The sequence below is a fragment of the Colossoma macropomum genome, unplaced genomic scaffold, assembly GCF_904425465.1.
Source record: "Colossoma macropomum unplaced genomic scaffold, Colossoma_macropomum, whole genome shotgun sequence".
NCBI lineage: Eukaryota > Metazoa > Chordata > Actinopteri > Characiformes > Serrasalmidae > Colossoma > Colossoma macropomum.
The window spans coordinates 5,884,329-5,905,139 of NW_023494784.1; the positions used below are offsets into that span (position 1 = coordinate 5,884,329).

General features: G+C 39.2%; 1 protein-coding gene across 1 annotated transcript in view; it reads right to left on the bottom strand.

Moving 5' to 3' along the window:
- thsd7ba (thrombospondin, type I, domain containing 7Ba) overlaps window positions 1–20,811 on the bottom strand; it is a 333,528-nt gene that overhangs the window by 241,378 nt on the left and 71,339 nt on the right. The window contains exon 3 of the mRNA XM_036576800.1: window positions 2,215–2,455. Within this exon, the coding sequence (XP_036432693.1) occupies window positions 2,215–2,455 (241 nt within the window). The remainder of the gene's footprint in view (window positions 1–2,214; window positions 2,456–20,811) is intronic.

Genomic DNA, 20,811 nt, shown 5'->3' on the forward strand with positions numbered 1-20,811 from the left:
GTCTTAGTAGGGGTTTTCTCATATTTTTACACATTTTAAATGCGAAATTAATCATGATTATTATTATTTCCCACATTACAGAATGAGAAATAAAGGTGATGATCACATTCTGCTTTGTCTTCACACTCACAATACTAATTACCTTGTGTGTGATGTTTACAGATGTTGCTTCTTTTGCCACATTGTGCAGATAAAGATCATTATTCATATAACACACACACACACACACACACACATATATATATATATATATATATATACACTGACCGTATAGTTCCACTGTAGTTCTACAGTTACAGACTATAGTCCATCTGTTTCTCTGCATACTTTGTTACCCTGTTCTTCAGTGGTCAGGACCCCCATGGACCCTCACAGAGCAGGTACTATTTGGGTGGTGGATCATTCTCAGCACTGCAGTAACACTGACGTGGTGGTGGTGTGTTAGTGTGTGTTTTGCTGGTACGAGTGGATCAGACACAGCAGTGCTGCTGGAGTTTTTAAACACTGTGTCCACTCACTGTCCACTCTATTAGACACTCCTACCTTGTCAGTCCACCTTGTAGATGTAAAGTCAGAGACGATAGCTCATCTGCTGCTGCACAGTTTGTGCTGGTCATCCTCTAGTCCTTCATCAGTGGTCACAGGACGCTGCCAGCTGGATGTTTTCGGTTCTCAGTCCAGCAGTGATGCTGAGGTATTTAAAAACTCCAGCAGCACTGCTGTGTCTGATCCACTCATACCAGCACAACACACTAACACACCAACACCACGTCAGTGTTACTGCAGTGCTGAGAATGATCCACCACCCAAACAGTACCTGCTCTGTGTATATATGCATTCCTGTCTAATGTATCATCAAAATGTCAATGAAAAGTAGAATCTTTAACTTAATATTTATTTTTCAAATTTCTAAGTATTCAATATGTCTTTCCTTTGCTGTAATGACAATGTGAACTCGAGCAGGCGCAGAATCCACATGTTGCTGTAATAGCCTCTGATCAGAAGATCAAATCCACCTGAGAGTCGTCTGAATACGAGCTTCACTCCCTTAGATAAAAGACTAAAAAAATGACCTTTCTGCCTAAAGGCCTTAACAGGGTCAGTGCCACAAATTTGCTTACATCTGAGTGGTGACCTACACAAATAAACACAGTACTGTGGAAAAGTCAGAGATTACCAAATTTAATTTCCAGTAAAAGTTATTTATTACTTTTTGATGAGACACTTGAAGAGATTAGATATGAGACGATCCACTTGCATAATTAAGGAAAAAAAAGCAAAGAAACGTGTCTCCTAACAACCACCTGGAAGAGCCGGTAGACACCAAAACTGCCCCCCCACAGATAAACAGCACTTAAAGCTTTCATCTTGAGACAAAGTGAAACCATCTTCTAAGACTGAACTTTGGAGGTGTGTCTGCAGATTCTTTGAGGAACTGAAAGTGAGTCTCCTGAAAAGAATGGAAGCTGGAATAAAGGTAAAGAGAGACTCACTGACAGTCACACAGCTGAGAGTAGAGTTAGTTGTTGAGAATTCTGTTTAAATGTACAGCATTGTGAAAAAAGTTTAGCTCAAATCAAATGGTTTAAAGCCATCTGGGCAATAAATGTGTCTCTGCTAATAAAAACATCAAGATAACACTATAAAAATGTAAAGTAAACATTAATGCAGTAAAAAGTACTTCCCGTTTTCGAAAAGGTCATTGATATTTTGTGAGCTAATTAAAAGTGCACAAGTTTGGCTCCAGATTTCTCCTGACCGTCAGACATCACATGGATTTGGTCAGTTTCAACAACAGCACCTGATTCAATTTAATAAAGGACTGAACAGATAAACAAGGTATTGAATGAGAGCCACAAATAATACTGCATTTTCTCAAGGAGAGGTTTGGAAATGGTTGAATGAACAAACAGACATGCATAAAATCACCACTAACTGTTTTGTTATTTTTTATTTATTTATTTATTTATTTAGTTATTTATTTTTTCCTGGGCAAATTAATTCTTTTTGCTAAGATGAATGACTTTATCACTTTTTCTCAGGTGTTTTTGCAAAATAACTACACCTATACAACCGTTAGCATTTTAGCACAGGACACCTTAATTAAACTTGTGTATTTTAGCGTATTCCACTACAAAGAAGGCACGAGCTGTTCAGCACGAACTTTGGGCTTTATCCGCTGCTGTATGCGGGGCATTTATTCATCTGTTTTACCTCAGCAGCTCGTTGGAGGGTAGAGGGGCCAGAGAGCACGGTCCCCACTCCGAAACGTCCCACTCGAACAGGTCCTGGTGCCACTCACAGACTTTAAAGCAGGGCCGCTGGCTGTCGGGCCGGTCAGCGTGTCTGCAGTTAGAGTGGTGCGTGTTCCAGCCTTCAGAGTGAACGCACCACACCATCCGGGTCTGAACACCGCCAGAACCACACTCCTCCCCCATACACCTACCCCACTGACCTAGAGAGAGAGAGAGAGAGAGAGAGAGAGAGAGAGTACATTTAACTTTTCTTCTCTGTTATAAAGTCATTTTAAAAGCAGCCATTTACACAAAATAAATTTGCATGCCAGTAGCTTCTCGTACTGCAGCATTAGAGAAATGGTTTGGCACTAAATCTAATTTTCTCCGTTTCTCCCTCTTCTTCTAAATGCAGTCGATCAGCTGAGACATGTTTGCTGTCTGAAATTTGCTTCTTTAGTGTGAGCTCTGGAGCTACGAGGCTAATGCAGCTACAGACGGGTGACAAATTGAAGGAAAAACTGACATAAGGTGTCTTAGTAAGATGCTGGGCCACCACCAGCTGCCAGAACAGCTTTAATACTCCTTGGCGTAGATTCTCTGGCACCTTACTGGAAGGAGGAAACTCGAAATTATTGCTTTGATGACTGTGGTAGAGAGCGCTGTGTAACACGTAGCTCCAAAATCTCCCACAGCATATGATTTATATCGTTTGCATACTCGTCAAACCTTTCAGTGACTCTTCGTGCTTTTTGGATGGGGGCGCTGTCATCCTGGAAGAGACCACTCCCATCAGTATAGAAATGTTTCATTATAAAATAAGAGGGTCAGTTAGAATGGCTTTGTATTGATTTGGTCCCAGCAAAACGCACCCCCTAAACAATAGAACCAATGGACCCCCAGACTATAGGGGTCAATCATTCAGGCCTGTCCTGTTCTCTAGGTGAATGCTGCAGATATTCAACCACCCATGGAGATCAATTTAACATGAAGAAGGCCTAATTTATGCGATCCTAAGTTACACCATGGGACATACAGATGAAGCTCAACCAGGTAACGAGGATTGAGGCTGTGCAGAGCTTTATATTTGATAAAAAGAACCTTGTACTGGACATGTGATGTAAAAGTCAACCAGTGAAGACTCTGAAGGACAGGGATGATATGGTCAGTCTTCTTAGGCCCAGTCCCATTTCTTCTTTTTACCCCTACCCCTTGTTTTCAAGTGTCACCCTAACCCCTTGGAATGGAGTTACAAAGGGTAGTGGTTGAAATCATGCAAATGAAAAAAATAATAATAACAATTGCTTCATTAACAGCTACTAGCGTTGCTCTGTAGGCGATCCGGCCCGTCTTCAGTGACAGCAGAGAAGAAAAAGTCCAGCAACCTCGCCACAGGGCTTAGTTATATTTAGGGCATCTTATGCCTTCAAAGAGGGGGAATAAGACAATTACTTATGATCGCCCCCCCCCCCCTAATTCTTTAGTGATATGAAGCTGAAGTCAGATATTCACCAGGTTCTTGTTCGAATTTTCCCATTCCACCTTAAATGGTGCAGCAGTTCCCCAGTAGAGTCGTCAGGTGTCAGAACTGCTGGACTATTTAAGGTGGAACGGGAAAATTAGCCAGCTAGCTACCGAGACATTAGCATACTTCTAGCGATTTTTTTTATGCTTGTTATGAAGAAAATGACCATAATACACTGAAGCGACATTAAACTAAGATAATACAATGGTTAATATAATTTTTAACGGAGAAAATTCTCACATTTGTGGGTTTCTTTGCCATTTTGCCGGTTTTTCTTTTTGAAGTGTCTCTGAAAAACCTCTGTTTGGAGGCCATGTAGCCCTAACACTTCGCCCTACCCCTCTATCTGAACAAAAATTGGGACACCCTACCCCTAGATGTGAACGCGCAAAACAGAGGGCTATGGGCTAAGTAGTAGGGGCAAGGGGTGAAATGGGGCTGGGCCTTAGAGTAGGTGAGGATCCTAGCTGCGGCATTTTGTACATACTGTAACATACTGAGGGCTTTAACAGGGAGGCCAGATAGGAGAACATTACAACTGAATGGATAAGTGTTTCTACATCTGCTAGGCTGAGGATGGCCAGAAACCAGCAATATTACAAAGATGGAAAATTGTTGTCTTTACCCTCTGAATTCTCTTGATCTGTTCATCTCTTCTTAAACTCTCCTTAAAGGCTCTTCATATAACATGATCCTCATATGTTTCATATCTAAATGCTCCGTTATCTTCATCACTACTTTCCAAAACCGCTGCAGCAGCTTCAGCAGCTGTAAACTCTCTACACGCCGTTTCACATGTCCAAAATGGTAACTTTACAGGAGGAGGAAAAAACACACTTTACTTTTAATTTAAGTCAATGGAACCAGACTTCTTTCCAAGTCATTTTGGGTCATTTCTTCTGGTCCATTCTTCATGAAATTTACACACAATGTAAAGGACAATGGGCATTTTCAAATTATGACAAAAACTGAAAACAACAAAAATGGAGATACGAGGTTTTCTTCTGAGAGCAGCGATATCTCCACCTCTTCTACCAACACAGTCAGTATAAACTCTGTAGTTAAACCATCATACAAGTATTCTAGCAACACTACAGCTACCACCATGAATATAATAATAATAATAATAATAATAATAATAATAATAATAATAATAATAATAATAATAATATAACAGCAGGGCAGCACGTGGCGCAGTGGGTGGCGCTGTCGCCTCACAGCAAGAATGGCCTGGGTTCAATTGGACATGCTAAATTGCCCCTAGGTGTGAGTGCGTCTGTCTGTCTGCCCTGCGATGGACTGGCGACCTGTCCAGGGTGTATCCTGCCTTCTGCCCAATGACAGCTGGGATAGGCTCCAGCACCCCACCGTGACCCAGAAGGATAAGCGGTTTAGATGATGGATGGATGGATATAACAGCAACATCTTAACAACACCCTAACAACCACTTGGAATACCATAGCAACAATGTAACAACACTTTAGCCACCAATTATCAACCGGCAAACAATGCAAAGATGCAATACTGCAGCAACCTCTATATATTCACCCAATTAAGTCATCAAAAACAATGAACACTGTTCTGCAACTGCTTTAACTTTTGAAGTGTTATTAGCTGACTTTTATTAGCATTATTATTATAATTATTACTGTTATTAGTGGTGGCAGTAGTAGTATAAATAGAGAGACACTAAGGCTGAGTTCATGTCTCATCTTCTACCAATAAATGTGCAGAAATTATTACTGAAATGATTAATAAAACACCATTCTCTGAGCTGAAATGAAATGTTCAATTAAAATGGGAGGCCGCAGTCTGTTCTGTTGCCACAGGAGCTTCATAAAAACTGTAAGTGACAGGCTGTTTAAAGTCATTTTCCTTCATCCACAGCATAAATAGCTTATAGGTATTGTTTCCCTTCCGCACTTCTTTACAGAAAACAGCGTGCGGTTGCATAAAGTGGCTGACAGCAAAGCAATATAACACGCCGGCTTCATTACCTGGCCAATAGACACAGTAAACAAGAAAAAAACGACTGAGCTGAGGTGAATAAAGGAGTGAAGACGGCAACAGACACAATCCTCTACCTGCTTTAAAAAGCCTTTTAGCACTGAAACGGTCTGCGCTGTCTGTCCAACCTCAAGCAATTACTGCGGCTATTCAAGCTGACCCGTGATCCAGCTTTAGCCCATTTTCCAGTTTAAAGGCTAAATCAAGTTTTGCCATCAAACTTTGTTGGTTTTAAAAGTTTTTTAGATTTATTAGAGAGTGAGAATGTGAAAAACTTTCAGAGTAATGTTTGATGTTAACTGGTAAACTTACAGCTGTGCTGATGTTTTGGGAATGTTCAACACATAGAAATCTAAATATAAACCTGGATAATTTGGGCAAGCCTGGTCAAATGACATGTTTTGTAACTTTTCTAAGTAAAAACTAAGTTAACACAATCTCTACAGACGACATACTTAAATGCACAATTTGCTCAAGTTCACATATTGGGGGAAAAAAGTAATACATAAAATGTGGCCTGCGCAAATGTTATGTTTTCTATTTTGTTATGTTTTCTATGTTAAACACAGCAAATAAATAGAAACTGTGCACTATAACTGAAAAAATGCCATATTCTAGTGGGTTCTCTGTGGAAGATGTGTTAACTTATTTATGCTAATAAATCAACAAAAAAGTCATTTGACATCATTCAAACTTTTACATACAACTGTATAAAACATTATCACTGAGACAAAGAGAGCAGTAGAGCAATGATACACTGAGTTTATCATCTTTAACTGTTAGTAATAAAGGTTCTGTTCAGGTACTTTTCATTCATCAAGGTACAAACAGTGTAAATGTTTCCTCAAAGGTACAACAGTGGTTTTAAGGTCTGATTGTGAACCTTAAATAAGTTTTTCCAGGTGAAAAGTTCGTATTTGTACCTTTTCATAACCGAATGTTTTAAACAGAACAGTAAAATAAAAGCCTGGAGGCGAGACGGGGTGTGTGGAGTCAGTACAGCTTAGAACATATCATTTCAGTGGATTATGGTTCAGTTATGTTCCCTGACTAAAGGTGCTGAGATGGACCAAGTAACAATATATAACAATACTGAGTGTACCCTCACGAGCATTACAATGCATATCTTTATATTAATTTACCTTTACTTTACTCATCAAAAACCTTGTTGATGTTATGAGCAGTGTCACATAGTCCTTCAGCATGGACTCCAATTCCTGGAACTCCTTGGCTGATGTGACTCTGTCTCCATCACACACTACCTGTCAGAGATCAGCCTCCTTGGCCTGACCTTGGCCTGTTTTGTGACGAGGAGTTTGGAATCCACTCTAACAAGTAAAGCCTCTTCTGTTTTTTTTTTTAATTCGCACGCATTCTGTCTGATTACAGGCAGTTCCTTCCCACATTTGGATTGTTGAAACATCAGCCCTGTGCATTCCAGCAGTAGAAAGCTTGATCGTGACCATATTATGGGAATATCTGCTTTCTCATATGCAGGTAGTGCAGGAACAGTCAGTGCTGCACTATCATCGTTTTTTGCTGCTGTTAAACCTTAACTCTTAAATATATGTTGTATATGGTTCTATATGGAACTGCTTTGAAAAGGGTTCTGTATGGCACCAAAAAGAGGTCTCCTGTTGTTAAAAGCTTGACATTGTAGCAACAACAGAACCCTTTACAACACATTCTCAATCAATTTAAAGGACAATTTCACTGTGCAAAGAACCATTTAAGCATGGAAAGGGCTCTTGAGTGCTCATTGTTCTATACAGAACCGTTGTCTTTACTAAAGAATCCCTGAAGAACCATCTTTTTTAAGAGTGCAGCAAGTAGAATCTTATGTTGCGCATGCAGGCCATGCTGGATGAACCATAAAGACACTCAGAAAACAAGGTACTTAACTGTTCCTGGGGCAGTACCCCTCTTCTCACTGGGGTAGAACCCCCAAGGGCATGTCTTCAGTAACCATTTTTCCCTAAGTGCTTCCTTAGAAGGTTTTGAGTAACAAAACAGACTGGACACTGTTGAATGCTGATATCACAATGAGGGGATAAAGAGGGCGTGGCCTTTGGATTTATTCCCAAGTTGGCACAGTCACGATGGTTGTGTTCAGACTGCCAGCCCAAATCTGATTTTTGGCTTGTCCAGATTGATCCTTGAGAGTCTGGACAGCAAAAAACACATGAAACCTGTATTTTGCAAATCTGATCCAAACCACATCTAGAGGTGGTTTGAATAGCAACTCCAGATTTTTACAGATGCGTCTAAGTCTGGACGCTCTGGACGCTCAAATCAGATTTTAAGGTGTCTTCTGCATCCAGAGCGACGGAAGTGCTGGGATTCAAGAAGAGCTCCAAAGATGAATGATTATAAAGAGAGTTCTGAAGAGTTTGGAGGGCGAGATGATGCTCCTCCATCTCTCCGGCATCCACATTTGAAATCCACATCACCAGCTTCTATGTCGTCTATGTCGTTCCCATGGCAACCCATGCAGATAAACTGGTGATGTCTGGACACACAAATCCCAAATCCAACCTCATCACTCACAAATAGCAGAGCGGACAGTCGTGTCAAAAGATCAAATTCAGTTTACCTGCAGTCTGAACACCCAATACTGTCACGTATATGTACACGAGGCTGCTTTCCTCATCAGAGTAGCGTTTAAAGAAGAAACATTACTAAAGAAACAGCACCGCTACTCTTTACATTGATCTAATTAAAACCCATTAACTCCAAAATTGATTCTAAAAGTTCCATTTGCATGAACACAGGAACACTAATCACTTTATTTGTGCCGACGCGTGCAGAACGGGCTACGCCGAGCTCAGCTCAGCAGCCCTGATGAATGGATTCAGAGCTCAATGGAGGATAATATCAGTCTTCATTGTGCTTTTAAAGCCACGTGACCACAAACTCATAAAGGAGTCATTACTGTGATAGCAGTCGTCTCACGCATGGCTGTAGAAGCGCCCCGCTGTAGCGTGTCTGAAGGGTAATGTGAGCGTCATTACTAACACAAACAGCCGTGTTAATCTCCACACAGATGTGCTTCGATGTGTGACACAGTTTTCTTCCATTAAGCCCTACAATGAGGCCTAAAAACGGCCAGCGTGATGTTTATGGATACTAAAGACAGGGATTCAAGAGTTGCACTTGAGTCACGTGTTGGCCGACTCTCGCGACTCGACTCAGACTTAGGACTTCGACCAGTGAAATTCTAGCCTGAGAATGAAAAGAGAAGCAAAACTGATTAAATCTGGACCACCAACCTTAATGTGGTAAATGAAAAAAACTTTGCCCCCCATAGGAATGAATAGGGGGACACTCAACATCCATCCATGTCTTTCCACTCATACATTTATTTTAACCCCAAAATGTTACATTCAGTAGAGCATATGTTATAGATGTACAATTTATCATTTATATAATTAATAAACTTTGTGTACAGACTTTGGCACTTAATTTTTATTTATTTATTTATTTTTTACTTATTTATTTATTTTCATTTATTGTTGCTTGTGATTTTATAAAGCAGACAATTTTAATTTTTGTTACATTTAACTTTTCTGGAATAATTTGAAAACTGGAGTTGTTCTTTTGCATTGTGTTAAAATTTCAGAAATTTTCCTGCAAAGTTACTATTTTGGAGATACAATGTTTTGTTCCAACAGCAAAAATATTACTGCTGATGGGAACAAAACCTCGTATCTCCATTTTTGTCATTTTTGAGTTTCTGACAATGTGAAAATGCCTATTGCCCTTTACATTGTGTGTAAATTTCACGATGAATGGTTCAAAAGAAGTGGTTCAAAATGACTTGGAAAAAAGTCTGGTTCCATTGACTTACATTAAAAGTGAACTAGGTTTTTTCCTTCTCCTGTAAAGTTACCATGTTAGAGATATGAGTTTTTTTTCTGACAATAGTGATATTATTTGAGGGTGGGGTCCTTTTTACAAATTTTGCATGTTATTTAACTCTTATTAACTCCTGTTCAGTCATTCTTTCAAACACAGTATTTTTTTTTCTTAAGAATTAATGGGGGCACGTTCAACATCCATGCAAGTCATTCCACTTATATAAAATATATAATGCTTATATCTCCACCTCTTCTTCCAGCAAGTATAAACTCTAAAAAACATCTTATGTCACCATCATGAGAGTATTCTAGCAACACTATAGCAACCGCATTGAATATCACAGCAACAGCCGAGTAACATTCTAACAACCACCTGGGATATCATAGCAACAACGTAGCAATGCTTTTGCCACCACTTAACAAACACCAAGGAATGCCCTAATAACAAGGTGTAACACCACAGCACCCTTGTAACATCACCATAGCAGCTACTTGGAATTACTACACTGTAGCATCCCACTACCAGCTCGTTCGGCCGTAGACACGCATGAACTGCGGCCATGTGGAGTGGCGAGTGCAGAGCCCCTCGGGTACCGCCATCGTGGTAAGAGACTTAAACGTGGTAATAGCTGTGGTTGTGAGGGGATGTGTATATGGGTTGATTCTGTTGCTGTTGCAGGGAAAGAGTACACTCTTAGAAAATGGTTCTTCAAGGGTTCTTTAGCAAAGAAAATGGTTCTATGTAGAAATATGAACACACACAGAACCTTTTGCATGCCTAAATGGTTCTTTGCATCATTAAAAGATCCTATAATGTGTTTTACATGGTTTGAGAATGTGTTTTATATAGAACTGTTTTGAAAATGTACATATTTGGTTCTATATATAGAACCAAAAAGGGTTCTTCTATTGTTTCGATGTCAAGCCTGTGACAATAGAAGAACCCTTTTCAAAAAGGCTCCATATAGAACCATATAATGCACATTCTCCATCTCTCTGAAGAACACTGTCACGATGTGAAGACCCCTTTAAATCATGCAAATGAACCTTTGAATTTTTATGTTTCTATATAGAACCTTTTTCTTTACCAAAGAACCCATGAAGAACCATCTTTAAGTGTGTAAGATTATAAGGATTAGAAAGATCTGTCTCACAGGTGTGTGTGTGTGTGTGTGTGTGTGTGTGTGTGTGTGTGTGTGTGTGTGTGTGTGTGGTGAGCTCACTCTGCTGAAGCTGCCACTCCAGAAGTGTGTAGAGCTGTTAGAACAGCTTCGAGTGGAGAGAATAACAGCTTACAGTTACAACAGGCTCTCCTCAAACACTTCCTGTGATAGACAGCGCCCTCTCTCTCTCTCTCATCTCCTCTCTCTCTCCCCTTTGCTCTTCATGCGTCTGAAATGCTGCCGATGTCAACAGCTGCCACTGTTATCACGATAAATATACAGTTAACCCAAATATAGCCAAACTGACCCATCCATAAACTCCAGTGGAGGATCACACTTATATTATGATGACAAAAATCACTAGAATATAAAAACACACTGCCGCACGAACGAACCAATGACCACTACACTGTTAGAAATAAAGGTTCTGTGCAGGTACGTTTTTCGTTCATCAAGGTACAAACAGTGTAAATGTTCCCTCAAAGAACATATCATTTCAGTGGATTATGGTTCAGTTATGTTCCCTGACTAAAGGTACTGAGATGGACCCTTGAGGGAACCACCCCAGTGACAAGAGTGACAGTTTGGTACCTTTATTTCTGAGAGTGTAAGTTACACGCAAAGAGTAAAGCACTTTCACAAGTGTCAACAAATCATTACGAGATCAACAATCATTCAAAATTTAATATAATAATCTAGCAGATAACAGAAACAGTTAAGCTCAGCGGAGCCGTTCTATGACTCGGATATTCAGCGGCTCCTTGCCTTTCAGTTCCAAAAGAAGTGGCTTTTCTACAGCGAATGAAGCCAGTGCAGGGTTCTTTAAGGGTTCTGTAGTGAAGGCAGTGGTTCTATTAAGATCCATTTAATGCTTAAATTGTTCTTTGCATGGTAAAATTGCTTTTCAGATTGATGAATGTGTTGTTTTATCACGCAAATCATGCAAATGGTTCTTTGAGTGTTCATAGTTCTGTATAGAACAACTGTCTTTACTAAACAACCCTTGAAGAATCATCTTTGAGTGTAGTCGTTATATCTAATATTTCTTAAGTTGAGATTTTTAAATGCTTAATATAAGATTATTTTACTTATTTCTAGACATTTTGTCCTTGTTTAAAGTTTTATCCAGTCAAATTTTCTCACTATTTTGGCAGATATTTTTTATTATTTTAAAAATTAAACAAACACAATTATCTACCAATATAGAGTGAAAATTTGACTTATATAATAAGTTGAATACCTTTTAAATTAAGCTTAAAACAATATCGACATAGAAAATATTAAATATATCAACTAGATTAAAGATCATTTCAATTACAAAATACCATTTTATTGAGTGTAACACATTATTAGACTTTTATAATAGAGAAAAGTGAAGTGTAATCTGTGCCACAATGCAGAAAATGATACCTTAGCAAGTGAAAACATGTGTTCACGCTATATTTCTTACTATAATATTATTGTAAGAATGTTAGATCATTCTTTCTGTTTATAAACACTTGTTTCTTTTAAGTTATCTTATCAAGTAAAAATGATATAAATGCAATGTAAGATAATTTTCTTTCCTTAAAGGATTGTTTTGAGAAAGAAGAAAAACGACCTGCCAATGCAGAGAGGAGTTATTATTTACAGTAAATATATTATAATACTATAACAATCATACAGCATCCTCATACTGAGAAATATTAGATATATTAAGATATATATTACACAAGATGGTTCTCAATGTGTACTGTAGTAAAGAAAATGTCTCTATATAGAAAGCTTTGCGCGATTAAAGGGTTCTTTTGTATCATGAAAGGGTTCTTTAGATTGATGGAAAATATGCATGAATGTGCTATAAATGGTTCCATAGAGAACATTTTTGAAAAGGGTTCTATATAGCACCAAAAAAGGGTTCTTCTATTGTTACGATCCTGACATTGCAAAAGTGGCAAAATGCTTTTCGGTGTTACATAGAACCATTTTCAAAAAGGTTCTAGATGGAAGCATCTACAGCACATTCTCCATCAATCTGTAGAGCCATTTAATGATGCAAGGAACCGTTTAATCATGCAAAGGGTGCTTTGTGTGTTCATGTTTCTATATAGAACTATTTTAACTACTGAAGAACCCTTGAAGAACCATGTTTTTTAAGACTGTACATTTAAGATATTTCACCTACCGACATGTCATTGTTTGTCATGTGACTTCAGTTACTGGTGTGTTTAACCACTTAAATGTCCAAAGTTTTATTACACACTTTTATAACCTAAGAAAACTCAACTAGTTTGCATTGAAGTCCCTGTAGTTACTGAGTAATAAGCCTTAGTATGTAATAAGACAGGTTATAAGGCTTTTTAAATTGTTTTTAATAGTTGCTACATTCTTTTTGACCACTAATAAAGTTCTTTTTGAAGTGTACACACCTATGAACGGATTATTATTCAACAAACAATAACTCCATCCAGAAGGTAGATTAATGAGCCGGATGCTGGACTCTGAGTGTCTCTCTGTCTTCCCCACAGTGAGCCATTAGGACTGGACAGAGTCCAAGGATGCAGTATTTCACCAGCTGGACCAATATGCCAATAACAATCCAGTCAGGGGTGGACTAGATATACACTGACAACACTCTAGAACATCATCTACCATCCTGTGTGCTATCTGCTCTCTCTGTCTGCTTCATTCAGTACACTCTTAAAAAAGATGGTTCTTCAAGGGTTCTTTAGTAAAGAAAATGGTTCTAAGTAGAACCAGGAATACTCAAAGAAACCTTTGCATGATTAAAGGGTTCTTTGCATCACGAAAGGGTTTTTCAGATTGATGAAGAACGTGTTGTAGATGGTTCTATATTAAATTTTCTGAAAAGAGTTCTGTATAGCACCAAAAAGGGTTCTTCTATTGTTACAAGCCAAAGAACCATTTTTTTGGTATTATATAGAAAATTTTTTGCCTAAGGCGGGGCTTTAAGGTGCCATGTTTGTGGTGGGCTGAAAGCAAAAATAAAAAACTATATACAAATAAAGAAGGTAGGTAGGTTTCACATTGAGTTCTCCATGTGCAACTCAGGTAAAATATCATTACAGTGTAAACACTGTTTTATTTATCTATATTAACAACCCAAAATTATTTAGAATAAACTAAAATCAGATAAGATAACCCTTTATTAGTCCACGACAGCAGCAAAGGGAGAGCAAGTCATTCAAAATAAGAGTAACAAGAAGAGAATTTAACAAAAAGTAATTAACCTTATTAATTACTTAACACGGTTACAGTTTGTTACTTATCAATCAATCAATCAATCAATCAATCAATCAATCAATCAAACCTTTATTTAACCTAGAAGAACATTGAGGGTGACCCTCATTTACAAGGTTGCCGAGCTGATGCAGGAAAAAATAAGAAGATAAATAAAACTTATTACTGTATAGAAAATATATATAACTAAAGATTAAAAAAATAAACTGTATCCTTCACAAAATAAACAATACAAATATTATTAATAGAAAAGCAAGACAATCTTTACACTATAGAGATATTTTGCAAGTGTTCCACATGGAGTATTGATTATATTGCACACAGGAAATGGTGATGAGTGGAGGAGGTTCTACTGGGAGCAGTGCTGGTTGTACAGTCTAACCTCAGCAGGAAGGAAGGACCTTCGATAGCCTCCTTCATACACTTGGGGTGAAGCAGCCAGTCACTGAAGGCGCTGCCCAGTGCTGCCAGAGTCTCATGCATGGGGTGGGAGCTGTTCTTCAGCATGGATGCTAACTTAGCTAACATCATTTCATGAAAGGTCAAGACAGTTTTTGCTTTTTCCTGTAAAGTTGCTATTATTAGTAATAGTATTTTTTCAATTTTTTACTGTCCTAATTTTAATTTCCTGTTTGATTTAATGATTTTCTCTTTTAAATCTACTGTTTTAATCAGGTGTTAATCATGTTTTTAAGTTCTATTCTTGTTTACTTTTTTTAAACAACTCTGTATTTTCTCATCTGTAAAGCACTTTGAATGACAGCAGTGTATGAAAGGTGCTGTACTCCTTGTTTCTACTCTCATTGTCCATTTTATCAGCTCCACTTACTATATAGGTGCACTTTGTAGTTCTACAGTTACAGACTGTAGTCCATCTGTTTCTCTGATACTTTGTTAGCCCCCTTTTACCCTGTTCTTCAGTGGTCAGGACCCCCATGGACCCTCACAGAGCAGGTACTATTTGGGTGGTGGATCATTCTCAGCACTGCAGTAACACTGATGTGGTGGTGGTGGTGTGTTAGTGTGTGTTGTGGTGGTACGAGTGGATCAGTCACAGCAGCTGCTGCGTTTGGGTGGGTTTCACAGGTGGGCTGAATCACTCCTGCAGATGGGGAATATGAGCTACAAAAACAAAGTGTAAACCATCACTGAGGCGTTGTTCTGAGTGTCGCTTAAAGACTGCAGGAGGTAAAACTGCAGTAACGTTGCAGCCTGATAGTCGACTAGAACACAGAAAATGTGGAGCTCGTAATAGAATTGTAAACTCGTATCTCTTGTTCTGCAGGCAGCAGCAATAATGACCAACATAACTTTGATATACTTGTCATTTCTTGTGTTTATGCCTTCAGTGTTAATGAGCTGGTTAATGATTGTGCCACATGCAGAACTGGTTGCACTGCAGTAACACTGACGTGGTGGTGGTGTGTTAGTGTGTGTTGTGCTGGTCTGAGTGGATCAGAAACAGCAGTGCTGCTGGAGTGTTTAAACCCTTCAGTGTCGCTGCTGGACTGAAAATAGTCCACCAACTAAAAATATCCAGCCAACAGCGTCCTGTGGGCAGCGTCCTGTGACCACTGATGAAGGACTAGAGGATGACCAACACAAACTGTGCAGCAGCAGATGAGCTATCGTCTCTGACTTTACATCTACAAGGTGGACTGACAAGGTAGGAGTGTCTAATAGAGTGGACAGGGAGTGGACACAGTGTTTAAAAACTCCAGCAGCACTGCTGTGTCTGATCCACTCAGACCAGCACAACACACACATTAACACACCACCACCACATCAGTGTTACTGCAGTGCTGAGAATGACCCACCACCCAAATAGTACCTGCTCTGTGAGGGTCCATGGGGGTCCTGACCACTGAAGAACAGGGTAAAAGGGGGCTAACAAAGTATCAGAGAAACAGATGGACTACAGTCTGTAACTGTAGAACTACAAAGTGCACCTATATAGTAAGTGGGGCTGATAAAATGGACAATGAGCGTAGAAACAAGGAGGTGGTCAGAATGTTATGCCTGATCGGTGTGTATAAATAAACTTCCCTTGCTTTGCCTAATAGTATTTATTTATTTATTTTTTGGACAGTAAAAACACAAAATTTGGACAAACTTGCAGGAAAACATTGGTTCCCTGTAGAGAATACATTAAAAATCAAATCAAGCGTCCTCACGGGCCGCACTCTGGGCAGTCCTGCTCTCTTCTCTGATCTCAGACATGAATCTCTCTCTTCACGGTCCTCCCTGATGACCCATCACACTCACTGCTGTCCCATATGGCGTCTCAGTGGTCAGGTTCTCTGTCCAGATCCAGCTGCCCGCTGATTTACACTGAGGTGATTCAGCCAGTAAACTGAGAGAGGCAGCCACTCACACACCAACCTGTTCATCCACACGTCTCTGGGGCGCGGTAATCAGTGGGACGTGCTCCCTCTCTCGCTCTAAAATAATAGCCCACCAAACATGCTAATGTGGCTAATAGGCAATGAAAGCTAGTAGCTTCCGATTAGCGTGATGTGACTTGGCTAATTCTAACTGGGGGATGTTCATTTCCATTTATTATGACTGAACTGTTCCTGCATCTCTTAAACACTGAGTTCTCTCTCTAACTGTGGGTAAATACCTGTTAGAGACCCGGAACTTATATCTACACACTTAAAAATGATGGTTCTTCAAGGGTTCTTTAGTTAAATTTGTTCTATATAGAACCTTGAACACTCAAAGGACCCTTTCCATCATTAAAGGGTTCTTTGCATGGTGAAAACGTTCATCAGATTGATGGAAAATGTGCTGTAGATGGTTCTATATAGAACCTTTTTGGAAAGGCTTCTATATAGCAGCAAAAAGGGTTCTTCTGTTGTTACAGCCTTGACATCATAACAACGGCAGAACCCTTTTTGATGCTATACAGAACCATTTTCAAAAAGGTGCCATATGGGTCCATCTACATTCTGAAGAACGCTTTCACAATACAAAGAACGACTGAATCATACAAAGGGTTCTTTGAGTGTTCATGGTTCTATGAAGAACTATTTTCTTGTATTGTTATGATGTCAGGCTTGTTACAATATAATAACCATTCTGGTGCTATATAGAACCATAAACACTCAAAGAACCCTTTCCATGTTGAAAGGTTTCTTTGTATGGTGAAATGGTTCATCAGATTGATGGAGAACGCGCTGTAGATGGTTCTATATAGAAGGAAAAGTTTGATGAAGCACTAAAAAGCGCTTTTCTATTGTAACAACCTTGACATTGTAACAATGGCAGAACCCTATTTTGGTGCTATATAGAACCATTTTCAAGGTGCCATATGGATCCATCTGCATTCTGAAGAACAATCTAAAGAGCGCTTTCACAATACAGAGAACCATTTAATCATGCAAACGGTTCTTTGAGTGTTCATGGTTCTATAAAGAACCATTTTTTTGTGTTGTTACAATGTCAAGGTTTGTTACAATAGAAGAACCCTTTTTGGTGCTATATAGAACCCTTTTCAAAAAGGTTCTATATAGCACCATATACAACACTTTCTCCATCAATCTGAAGAACATTTTCACTATGCAAAGAACCCATTAATCATACAAAGGGTTCTTTTAGTGTTCAGGTTTCTATATAGAACCATTTTCTTTACTAAAGAACCCTTGAAGCCCCATCATCACAGCCAAAACAGCAGTGCTACAGTTACAGACTGTAGTCCATCTGTTTCTCTGCATACTTTGTTACCCTGTTCTTCAGTGGTCAGGACCCCCATGGACCCTCACAGAGCAGGTACTATTTGGGTGGTGGATCATTCTCAGCACTGCAGTAACACTGACGTGGTGGTGGTGTGTTAGTGTGTGTTGTGCTGGTCTGAGTGGATCAGACACAGCAGTGCTGCTGGAGTTTTTAAACACCTCAGTGTCGCTGCTGGACTGAGAACAGTCCACCAACCCATAACGTCCAGCCAACAGCGTCCTGTGGGCAGCGTCCTGTGACCACTGATGAAGGACTAGAGGATGACCAACACAAACTGTGCAGCAGCAGATGAGCTATCGTCTCTGACTTTACATCTACAAGGTGGACTGACAAGGTAGGAGTGTCTAATAGAGTGGACAGTGAGTGGACACAGTGTTTAAAAACTCCAGTAGCACTGCTGTGTCAGTGTTATTGCAGTGCAACCAGTTATCCAGCTCTGAACGTGGCACAATCATTAACCAGCTCATTAACACTGAAGGCATAAACACAAGAAATCACAAGTATATCAAAGTTATGTTGGTCATTATTGCTGCTGCCTGCAGAACAAGAGATACGAGTTTACAATTCTATTACGAGCTCCACATTTTCTGTGTTCTAGTCGACTATCAGGCTGCAATGTTACTGCAGTTTTACCTCCTGCAGTCTTTAAGCGACACTCAGAACAACGCCTCAGTGATGGTTTACACTTTGTTTTTGTAGCTCATATTCCCCATCTGCAGGAGTGATTCAGCCCACCTGTGAAACCCACCCAAACGCAGCAGCTCTGGCACCTCTACTGAATTAAAATCACCTGATTAAAATCGTCAGATAATTGCTAAGCCTGTAAAGTGGTGACTCAGATGTGTTATAACAGAAAAAACACCAACAAAATTGAAGTGCGTGGAAATCTCTGGACTAGAGCTGAGAGGCAAAGTTCATAGCAGAAAGTACTTAACTCCACTCCACCTTGTTTATTTAGTGCAGAAATGTAATTTAAAACAGTACCAAAAGGCAGCTTTAATAAAATAAACACACTGTAAAATCAAAGGGCATCATTTAAATAATTTAAAATCATTTAAATCCTTTATTACTTTGAAAATAGTACAAAGACAACATATCAAATGTTAATGTTTTTTTGAAAAATATTTGCCCATTTTTAATTTGATGCCAACAACACATTCAGACAGGGGCAGCAAAAGGCTGGTAAAGTTGTGTAATGCTTAAAAAAAACACCTGGTGGTTGATTCACAACAGGTCAGTAACATGATTGGGTATAAAAAGAGCATCTCAGAGAGGCGGAGTCTTTCAGAAGTAAAGATGAGGAGGGGTTCACCACTCTGTGAAAGACTGCACCATCAAATAGTGCAACAATTCAATAACAACGTTTCTCAACATAAAACAGCAAAGAACCTCTGCTTTTCATCATCTACGGTACAGAATATCATTAAAAGATTCAGAGAATCTGGAGAAATCTCTGTATGTGAGGGTCAAGGCCAAAAAGCAGTATTTGCTGGCCGTGGTCTTTGGGCCCTCAGGCAGCACTGCATTAAAAACAGACATGATCATCAGACATGATTTACATATTTACATATGCTGCCATCCAGATGACGTCTTTTTCAGGGAAGGCCTTGATTATTTCAGCAAGACAATGTCAAACCACATTCAGCCTGTATTACAGCAGCATTGCTCCGTATTAAAAGAGTCCAGGTACTAAACTGACCTGCCTGCAGTCCAGACCTGTCACCACTGAAAACATTTAGCGCATTATGAAATTAAAGATATGACAAAGGAGACCCCGAATTGTCGAACTGAAATCATGTATCAAACAAGAATGGGAAAATATTTCACTTTCAAAACTACAGCAGTGTCTCCTCAGTGCCCAAACGAGTGTTGTAAAAGAAGAGGTGATGAAACACAGTGGTAAACAGGCCCCCGTCCCAACTTTCACTGACAGAATGTATAACAATGATTATTGCTCGGTTAAATTATTTTTAGAAGTTAAATAAACTAAAAAAATTAAGGCAATGTTACTTTTTTTGCAATTAAAACAATTTTTTTATTTATTTATTTTTTTTTTACAGTTGTATAAAAGTTTGTGCACCCCTGGTTAAATTCCATATTTTTGCTGATTTTCTAAGTGAAAATAAGACAACACATTCTCCACAATTTAGTACACCCTTTGCACATTTTAACACATATTGACTGTCTATTTGGTAAATTGAATTTAATAATTTGAAAAAAATAAGATGCAAAATGTAGCCTGTGCAAAAGTTATGGCACATTTCATATTCTATTGTTTTTTCTGATATGTTAAACATATCGACACACATAACTAACATTACTAGAACAGCCTTCCTGCATCTCTGCAATATTGCTAAATTGAGAAATGCATTCTCTCTACAGGATGCAGAAAAGTTAGTTCATGCGTTTATTACTTCAAGGCTAGACTACTGTAATGCCCTGCTGGCTGGATGTCCCAGCAAAAGCCTTAACGAGCTTCAGCTAGTCCAGAACGCTGCAGCCAGAGTCCTTACAAGAACCAGAAAGTTTGACCATATCAGCCCAGTTTTATCAACCCTACACTGGTTACCAGTTAAATTTCGGATTGATTATAAAATTCTCTTACTGACTTACAAAGCACTAAACGGACTCGCCCCTCAGTACCTGAGTGAGTACCCCACCCTCACAACCTGACCCCACTGCTGCTGCTGCCGCCGCTGTTGCTGCATGAACTGAACTAATCAAATAAATAATTTGCTCCACCTCTTTTCCCTGTTTTTGTACTATAATATTTTATACTAACAATGTTTACTATCCGGTGTCGACCAGAGGAGGATGGGTTCCCCTTCTGAGTCCTGGTTCCTCTCAAGGTTTCTTTCTGTTTCTCTTAAGGAGTTTTTCCTTGCCACTGTCGCATCTGGTGACGCTCATGGGGGCTCGGACCTGGATTTCTTTCTGTAATGCTAATTTTTCTGTAAAGCTGCTTTGTGACAACACCTGTTGTAAAAAGCGCTATATAAATAAACTTTGCTTGCTAAAGTGGTGCAATCGTCTAAGCGTTGGCCCCA